The 10,139-nt window shown below is 43.0% G+C and overlaps 1 protein-coding gene across 1 annotated transcript; it reads left to right on the top strand.

Moving 5' to 3' along the window:
* The first annotated feature begins 3,224 nt into the window (after window positions 1–3,224).
* On the top strand, window positions 3,225–5,585 carry LOC119334164 (probable LRR receptor-like serine/threonine-protein kinase At1g34110). Its single transcript, XM_037606780.1, has one exon. It carries the CDS (start codon window positions 3,225–3,227, stop codon window positions 5,583–5,585), a length of 2,361 nt encoding a protein of 786 aa, XP_037462677.1.
* Window positions 5,586–10,139: the final 4,554 nt, after the last annotated feature.

Here is a 10,139-nt window from a genome sequence, read left to right as displayed (position 1 = left end):
TACGTGCACGCTAGGCCAGTTGCCATGTACCATGCAAAAACACATGGCAACTCGGGTAAAAGAGAATTGACATCTGCTTACAAGCAAAGCTAGGGCAATTGACATGTATCCTGCAGAACCACATGGCAACTGTCAGCTTTGGATGTGGGCGAGGAGATGGGCGTGTGGACGAAGTGATAAACGCCCACACACCAATCCCCTCCGCGTGCTTGAAAACTGGTGTGTGGGCGAATTGCTAAACGCCCACACACCAGCCCCCCGTGTGGTGAGAAAGAATGCGTGGGCGACCGGATGAATGCCCACACACCAGCTTTGTCCTACGTGGCACACAAAAACTGCTAGAACGCGTCAAGATTCGTGCAGAATTGGTTGGACGAGGATCCATGCGTGTGGGCGAGTTGCCAGACGCCCACACGTGTGGGCGTTAGTGTTTTCGTTAATTAAAACATCCACCAAATTAAAGCAGTAATTTTCATTTGGTATAAATTATTACCTTTATATCATCTATAATCATTTGCAAACCATCCAGACCCATATGAACAAACTGAAACAGTAAACAGTGAAACTACTGTAAATTTGTCGGGAATACAGTGTGGCATCTCCGAAGCTGCTAGTGCACCCGGGTCTGACAGACTGCTCACTCATCTAGCGAGGCTGATCCAACACATGCATATGCGCCATCTAGCACCTGGCCATGGAGACCAACGTGCAGTGTACCTGTACCATCAATAGTTTCGTCCTCTGACCTAGGAGGCCGCGTGGTCGGGCATGGACCAGGATGATGACTGACCTGTACCTAACACCGTCACGCCGGAGTACATGAGCGGTTGCTGGCCGTCGGCATGCGGTGTGTCGAGTTCGTGAACCCGCTGGTGGACGCCGAGCACATGCCAGTGTGGTTGGCCATCGCCTAGCTACTTCATCATTGTGAGTGGCGTCGTCGACGACGACCGACAACCAGATGTGTTGGCTAGGCCGTGATCACGTACACCTGGTCTTCAAGAAGGCGGCCTCCTTAGGTGGAACAACGAACAAACAAGCGGGATGCATATATACTTGTGAGAAGGGCGAGTTGAAGATTGAGCCCTAGGGCTATGAAGAGGCCCCAGTTATCCGGCGTGGTTGAAGTAGCATGCATGTAGCAGTGAGGATCATCAGAAACCGCAGCGGAGGTTGCTGACCAGCGGCAGCGCCGTGTGATCTTGGCCACAAGCGTCGTGTCACCTGGCAGGATCCTGGCCTTTTCGTGGAACGAAGGAGAGCACACGACGATATATTTAGAAAAAAACCTGATTACGTGTTTCGCTTGGACATGTATTGGTACAAAGAAAACATGATCGTATATACAGCCAGTTAGCGATTTGGAGACGTACCGGATGTAGGTAAAGGTGGAGTACTTTTTTTTAGTTGGACTAGAGTTGGATTGGATATAAAAGCCTCCGTCCTTTATTATCATGTAAAGATTCGATGCTAAGACATCATACGATTTGAGACTACTGTGATTCATGCGAGTACAAAACTATAAATTTGCGTTATTGTGGGTCTTCTTGTAGCTTGGTTAGGTCTTGAACTGGTGCTTATAGTTCGTGATATTGGTTTCCCGTAATGAAAATCAGAAGGGAGAAGCCCTTCTTTTGCTCAGTAAAAAAAACTCTGACCTAGGTAAAAAATGCACTTATATTATGTGACGGCGGGAGATATCTACCGGTACAAATCCGATACAAATAAGAGCAAGTATTTCTAATTCAAGCAAGAAACATCTGTTCTGCCATGTTTCAATATAGCAGTAGAATCAAAACTTTCCCGTCAATATAGTTGAAAGCATGAACTTTCAAGGCTCATCAGGCATATATAGGGGCAACGGAGAATTACCGGAAAGAGCAAACGAACGATGAGCAGGACCGACATTTTAATTGCTCACTGAAAGGTTGGCCTGTGGCACTTAATACAAACTTAATGATCAAATGAAGCGGACGACCTTAGTGACCAAATCAACGAGCATTTTACTCTACCACATGGACACTCCATTGTTCTTCGTCTCTTCAAATCTTGGCGCGCTCGCCGAATTCCGTACAATGAATTTAAACCTCCTCAGAAAAGGACCGTATTCTTGATGTATTGATTTCCTGATGTATTTCTGCTAATCCTTTGTATTGCTGCTGATTTCCTGATGTATTTATGCTGACCCCTTTATATCTCTCAGCAAATTATATGACTCTTCATTCAGGACATGATTGATTACGGGAATTCTTATATTCATCTTGCTCACACTGCCAATTGTTGCTGGCTGCTGCTAAGTGCTAACACCATCGCCATGACGCCATGATACAGGTACTTCAGTTCTTACTTTCTGTTGTGCCCTCCATTCTGAACTACGTACTGTATTATGCTAACAGGAATATCGAATGACCCTTTTTGCATTTTTGGAATCAAATGTACCCAGCTCTCATCTGTTTTTGCCGTATTTGCTTCAGAATAGATGAAGGGAATTTTCCCAATTGTGTTATAGGTCCTCTGCACAATAAATTCAGTCATATGAGTATCTTTTCTTGCTGCACCATGTCTGTTGTTCTTTCATAGTTTCAGTGTGTTTGTGTGTTCTAGCACCGTAGATAGTTCAATGTGTTTGTTTTTTTCTCTCTTGCAGATTTGTCTCATGTTCTCCTTTCTAAACAGTGTTTACATGTGTTTTGGATGAACATACTAACACAGTAAACTGATCTCTCTATTGGACTATCTATTGGAGAGATGACATAGGAAACTGATCTCTCTATTGGACATTGTAGTGTGCTGCTTTCTTGTACTGTCACTGCCTGTGTGCTGTCCACTAATTATTTGCCATCTCTGTCAGCTACCATATGGGAATTACTTTTGAACGGGATGTGGACAATTCTTAGTTACTTAGTTAACGTGCGAATACAAGTTTTTTAGATGACGACAATGACTACTCCGTAATTTGATTTTTCAAAACAATCAGCTGACTGGTTTGGGTGGTGGTATACCACGCACATAGTCATCAGTCATCACTCATCACCTACCACCGAGTACAGACTAGTAGTTTTTCTCTAGAAATTACAGACTAGTAGTCACTTCCCTGTGAGGCTGAGAATTAGGATACCCAAGAGATTTTTCGCGTTTTCTACAGAAACCTCTTTCATCTACGTGAACTCTTGCTCTCCATGCAAATGCACCGCAGCTTGACATTTTCTTACCCCAACACTTCAATGGCGACGCTGCAGAAACTCTTCCATGTCTCACTCCTCCTGCTAGTATGCGCATCCAAGGCGACCAAGCCGGAAGCCGAAGCGGAAGCACTTCTCCGATGGAAGTCCACTTTGGTTGGCGTCAACTCGTTCTCCTCATGGTCGACCGCGAATTCCACCTGCTCTTGGTTAGGCATCACCTGTGATGCTGCCGGACATGTCACAGAGCTGAGCCTTCCCAACGCCGGCCTCAACGGTACGCTCAATGACTTGTATTCCGCAGCGTTCTGGAACCTCACCATGATTGAACTCCAAAACAATAATCTTGTTGGCGCCATTCCACCAAACATATCCAAGTTCCTTACGCTCACCATTCTGGACTTGAGCAGCAACAATTTTGTTGGCTCCATACCTCGATCATTCTCAAGGCTCCAAAACCTCAAGGCACTGCGTCTCTCCTCAAATAATCTCACAGGAGGAATCCCAGAGGAGCTGGGGGTGATATCTGGGTTGCGAATTCTTGAACTGTACAACAATCCACTTGGTGGCTCGATCCCAGCCTCACTCGGGCAGCTTCAGTCGCTACAGATGCTCCACATTGTAAACACTAGTCTGGTTTCTACTCTTCCATCCGAGCTGGGAAACCTTACTAGTCTTATGTTCATGGGGCTATCAAACAATCAGTTATATGGAAGTTTGCCACCATCTTTTGCCAGGATAAAAACATTGTTAGGAATTTACGTGGAAGGAAATAGTATCAATGGTACCATCCCGACAGAGATGTTTACAAACTGGACAAAGCTTCAGTATTTAGATGTATCTAGAAACTTGTTAACTGGAAGCATCCCGTCGCATATCAGCAAGTGCAAGGAGCTAGTGTATCTTGCCCTCCATCGCAACAACTTTATTGGCTCGATCCCGGTGGAGATAGGGAGCTTAAGAAATTTGCAAGCATTGTTCTTGTCGAAAAATCACCTTACTGGAATTATGCCATCAGATATTGGTAATGCAACATCTTTGAAATTCCTTGACGTCAGCTCCAACCATCTAGAGGGTGAGCTTCCTAAAACTATCTCCTTGCTTCTAAATCTTGTTGCTCTTGGCTTGTCTGGCAACAAGTTTACAGGTACCATTCTAAATCGTGACAGCAAGCAGTTGCCGGTTGTCAAGGTTGCCAACGGTACCGGCAATAGCAGCTTCTTGGGAGAATCATGGTCTGCCTTTTGTGGATTAACACTTCTGCAGCTCTTGGATCTATCAAATAATGAGCTATTTGGAGATCTTCCTGGTCGCCTCTGGAATTTGAAAGATTTGCAAACCTTGGATTTGTCACACAATGCTTTTGTTGGGGAAGTTCCAAGCTCAACTTTCTATAACTCATCACTAAGGTCACTGCACTTGTCAAGCAACAACTTCACAGGTTGCTTTCCAGCTGTGTTGAAGAACTTAGAAAGCCTTGTTGTTTTGGATCTCGGGAACAATAAGATTTCTGGTGTAATTCCTCCGTGGATAGGGCAAAGCAATCTTTCGTTGAGGATTCTCAGCCTGCGAACAAACATGTTCTACGGAAGTATTCCTTGGCAGCTATCACAACTCCCACTTCTCCAACTGCTTGATCTTGCTGAAAATAATATTGTAGGTTCCATACCAGAAAGTTTGGGCAACTTCTCCATGATGAGACAGATATTTGTGATGCAACCGGTTGTAACAATCGACGTAGTATTTACCACCTATAGATATTTTTTATTTTACAATGGCAGCATGGACATAATTCGGAAGGGACAGGAGTACACTTTTGAGGGAAGACATGCATTTGTGACTGGTATTGATCTCTCTAGTAATTCTCTATCTGGTGAGATCCCTTCAGAGTTGACAAGTCTCAGAGGCATGCGGCTACTAAATATGTCAAGAAATAATCTATCTGGTAGTATCCCCAAGGACGTTGGCAATCTAAAGTTAGTAGAATCCCTTGAGCTCTCTTGGAACAAACTATCAGGTCATATTCCGCCTAGTGTGTCAAACATGATGTCCCTCACCAATCTCAATCTCTCCAACAACCTTCTGTCCGGGGAGATACCTACAGGCAGTCAGCTCCAAACACTCGATGACCCATCGATCTACGACAATAATCTGGGACTCTGTGATCCCCCCTTAAGACCATGCACAAATAATTCAAGTAGTACAACATCAATGGATGGGGCAAAGGAACATCACCATGAACTCGAAACACTGTGGCTGTACTACTCGGTGATTGCTGGAATTGTCTTTGGTTTCTGGGTGTGGTTTGGAGCATTATTTTTCTGCAAGATCTGGTGGGTTGCTTTCTTCAGTTGTGTCGATGCCATGCAGCAGAATGTTGTGCACAAGATGAAGCGTATCTGACTGCATTTATGATGCTTCGCACTAGATGCACAATTTGGCAGAAGAGGCTGCTTTATCTGCATTCCGCATTGTATAATGTATTTTTCATGACCCTACAGCTGCAGTTGCAGCTGTTTGTTTTGTTTCACCAATAAGATATTGTTGACACCAGATTTTGGCACGGTCAAGAACTTATTTAAGATGGCCTCAAATGGAGAAGTGATCTACATCAAAGAGTTCCGTATTGTTCATATGAACATCTTCAAAGTTTCAGCCATCGCCGTCCGATCTCATCTCAAATGCCGAAGTTGTGTTCGAAATACCGAGATTTTGTATTCAGAACACTATTCGGCTGATTTGATCCCCAAGACTGCCTCGTATGGAAAAGTGATCTACGCGGATTGTCTTCGTCTCGTCGAAACAATCGATTTTGATATAAGAAACGTCTCAATCGGAGTTTGTATGCAAAAGTTAGAGCCCACACAGCGCGACCCTCAAGTGAGCAAAATATGACGCCCGCAACCAGACACATATGTGGGTATGTGTGATGAGCTGCGTGAATAATTAGCTGTTTTGCACGAGCGATTTGACCTTCGAGATAACCTCTGATGTAAAAACGTTCAACATGAAAGTTGTTCGTCTCGTCGAAACGGTCAATATTGCTTTTTGGCTCGTTTCCGTCCGAGGTCGTTTACCACCTCAAAAAAGACCCACCATGTGCAGCCAATTTTAGACCGAACAGTTTTAGAAAGTTCGGACAAAACCATTCCGAATTTGACTAGGATTTTGGACGTGAATCCAAGCCTTTTCCTTGCACGGGAAGTCCAGCCGCCTCTTATATACCTAAGGGGTGACGGCCAATTGAACAACGCGCAATCGATCAAATATATCTACATCTTTTACCTTTACTTTTTCTTCTCCCTTGTTCTTCTTCTTCCTCGTTCTTCGTTCGTTCTTCTTCATTGCAGGGCGGCAAACATCGAGGCCCTAGGGGCGATCAGGTCGACCTAGGGCAGCCCATAGCCGCCGGGCGCCCTGACGGGGTCCCTCCGGGGTGTGTGCGGTTTCAGGTCTACAAAAGCGCTCGCCGGATTGTCTTGCGTACCGCGCTTCCGGTGGGTCTCCTTCGACGTGAGCTGCGGTGCATCACCCCCGGCGTCGAGGGTACACGGTGACGTGTTCGTGTGCGAACACACTTTTTGGCGACTCCGCTGGGGAAGAAGCTTTGAACGGTCTCCAACCCGTTCTTGCTACGAAGAGATCGTCATCTAGGGTTTGCAATCTACAAAGGTAATATGAATACCCAATTCACATATGTAGATGCAAATAACGCGTATGTTGTTGCTAGATCGTCTAATGAGCATAAAGTATCGGCTAGCCCTAGCTTTATCAATCATGCATATAATTATGTGCCAGGTCGATGCAACAAAATCTCCATGATTCTACTTCATATAATTTTAGCAACATGCAACATATGTATCCCAACTTCCATGCATCGGCAACCCCACAAATTTATATGCCGATGAATAACATGATGAGTTCGGTTAATCAAGTTGAGACACCCTATGTAGGAACTTCCAATGGTATGCACCAAAGTGTTTCAAGCTTTTATTCATCAGCAAATAATTTGCAGTATGTTAATCCAAATGTGCCGGTGGATAGAGGAATTGGCCATGTTACTACTAGTTATTTGGCCAATTATCCTCAAATATCATATGCTACACCTAATGCTACTAATTTTTTGGCACCATACGGAACTGTTGACGTCCATAATTCGGCTCCACACCTTCATGGTCTTGGCCGAATAAGTGAAACTTCTGCAGGAGCACAAATGCCTTCACCTACTACCGTGGCATATCATATACCCCCTGCACAATTACAGAATTTCGGCAACACACCATTGCCGCAAGCGTCTCAAAGTATTGGGGGGCAATCCGATGAAGATTGGGCAGGAATTGGTCGAAAAAATCTTAAAGATAGCCTAGCTGCAATGTTTGCTGAATTTAGACAAGAACAAGCAACCTTGCGAATCAAAGAAACAAAGAGTGGTGATTCGGATAACAAAGTTAATTCGGTTATTAAAAAAGTCGAATCGAATAGTATGTGTACTGAATTTATTGAAGAAACAGAGGACGCCAATGCATTGGAGAGTCATTTAAAAGTGGAGCAAAGTATTATTCAAGTATCACAACCATCATGCTCTCCCAGCGTGTATGAAGAGGTATGTCTAGCAAGTGATTTACCTATTTTCAGATTTGGTCACAGCTTTATTGTTGATGCATCTATTAGGAAAAATCTCATAAGTAATTTTGAAAGACCAATGATGAAGGGTAATTTACTTGTTATCAATAAAATTGTTACAAAGCATATCGGTCAATACATTGTACCATTCAGAGAGACTGATAGCAATAAAATTACAAAGCATATCGGTCAATACATTGTACCATTCGAAGAGACCGATAGTGACTTATTATTGGAGCCAAAGCTTATCCCATTGTTTTATTTAGAGTTCATATCTAATTGGGTAGCTTTGCTTGCTTCATACTTGGCTTACGCATGGTCTCAATTGAGACATGTGTGTTTTAACTATTTTTGTTTCAGAAATATAAAGCCAAGGTTAAATTATTTTGAGAAATCCGATGCTAATATTATATCTTATACAAAGACATCGGAGATAGAGTGCAAAATACAATATATAGCTGAATGGGAAGATTCTAAATCTGAACCATTCGTTTGCTTACCTCCAAAGCCGTTCGCACACCAAGATCGGCTAGAAAACACAACGTATATCATCGATTCAAACATGTGTGATCAAATCTTTGATTTATTGTTGAAAAATAATTATATTAGAATTCTTAATCACCATGTCAAGCCATATATCCAAGGACGAATCTATGTAAGTTGCATGATTCGTTCAAGCATAGTATTGAGCATTGCAACATGTTTTCGTCAAATAGTTAAATCGGCCATTGATAAAGGACAATTGAAATTTGTGAGACACCAAAAGATGATGAGTCTATTCCAATTGGTCTCGATGGTAAAAGGTTTTTGCATAGGCTGCTTCAAGCCGATCCATTTAAAGAGAAGGTAAAAAGTGCAGGTGATGGGATCAAGCTTTCAAGTAAAGAAATTGTTGAAGAGCATAATGAACATAATATTGAGGGCGAGAATTCCATCGAAGCTACAATGAAGACGCCAAGGACTGAGGGGCAACAAGAAAATCCAAAGATCTGTGCAAGCACAGCCAAAGAAAACAAAAGCCGACGTAAGCACAAAGGTAAAAAGCCGAAAGTCACTTTCGCGCAACTATTGGAAAAATATCAGAAGATAAGTGAGGAGAGCAGTGCTTATCAGCCAACTAATGCAAAAGCATCAAGATCACCCCCTAGGCGCAAATCCAAGGATCGATATTGGCAAGAAGAGAATTTGAATGCAACTTATTCATATCCTTATTTTGGGCCGTCAATGCCAATGTCGTGGATGCCTCCCTATGCTCACGCAAATCCATATTCATCATGGGACAAGTATAATACAAGGGCACATTCCCCATATTATTATAAACCATCTCGCCAATATTATGCAACTCCAAGAAGACCAACATTCAATGACCAGTCATATGTTCAAGACCGTTTCAATAAAAAAGAATCGGTCCGAAACACAAGGAAGAATAAGGAGGTGGTTGAGCAAGTCTATCGCGTCAAAAGAGATGGTTGTAAGAGTGCCACTTCAGCTATGATCTCAAATGATAAAGAGTCAATTAAGTTGTTGACATTGGCTATAAAAGGTAATGAGGCAAGTCAATCAAGTGCCAAATCTGAAGGGAAGAATAGAGTGCACAAGGTAAAACAAGAATTGCCATTACTTCAAACAAAATCGCAGCCGGGGTGCCCACTCGGCTTATCGTATTCGCAAAAGAAGAAGTTGCAAAAGCTTAGTGCACAAGAACTTGAAAAGAGAAACATGGCATGGGTTCCAAAAGGAAGTATTCAAAATAAGAATTATGTGCGAGCTTCCTTTACAAGGAGTGCGGCAAAGGTGAAGAAGGAAAATAGTGAAAACTATGAAGGACCACGCCGAAGCTTTCAACATCTTCGGTCCACACATTATCCATATTCTTCAACTATGTCGTTGATGCATATGCCATAGAATTCTTTATCAGGTATGATTGGATACCCTCAGTGGGCTTATTTTAATCCATGGATGCAATGTAATTTCTTACATCATGAAAGGGTATTACCAAATCATCATATGTTCAATTAGCTTCACTTTGTTGCTAATCTAAATGGCTGATATATACCTATCGTCCTAAGCACGTACAAATGGCCGATGGAGTGTTGACATCGCGCTTATAACAAACTTCGTGCAAGTTATTTTTCGGCACACAAGCTTTGCCAAAAACAGGGGGGCATGTGTTGACACCAGATTTTGGCACAGTCAAGAACTTATTTAAGATGGCCTCAAATGGAGAAGTGATCTACATGAAAGAGTTCCATATTGTTGATATAAACATCTTCAAAGTTTCGGCCATCGCCGTCCGATCTCATCTCAAAGGCCGAAGTTGTGTTCAAAATACCG

Source organism: Triticum dicoccoides, chromosome 7A (genome assembly GCF_002162155.2).
Source record: "Triticum dicoccoides isolate Atlit2015 ecotype Zavitan chromosome 7A, WEW_v2.0, whole genome shotgun sequence".
Classification (NCBI taxonomy): domain Eukaryota; kingdom Viridiplantae; phylum Streptophyta; class Magnoliopsida; order Poales; family Poaceae; genus Triticum; species Triticum dicoccoides.
This window is presented reverse-complemented; position numbering and strand designations above follow the sequence as displayed.

What these genes read in the sequence shown, in the direction of transcription:
- LOC119334164 (XM_037606780.1), top strand. Translation starts at nt 3,225, where the DNA reads ATGGCGACGCTGCAGAAACTCTTCCATGTCTCACTCCTCCTGCTAGTA.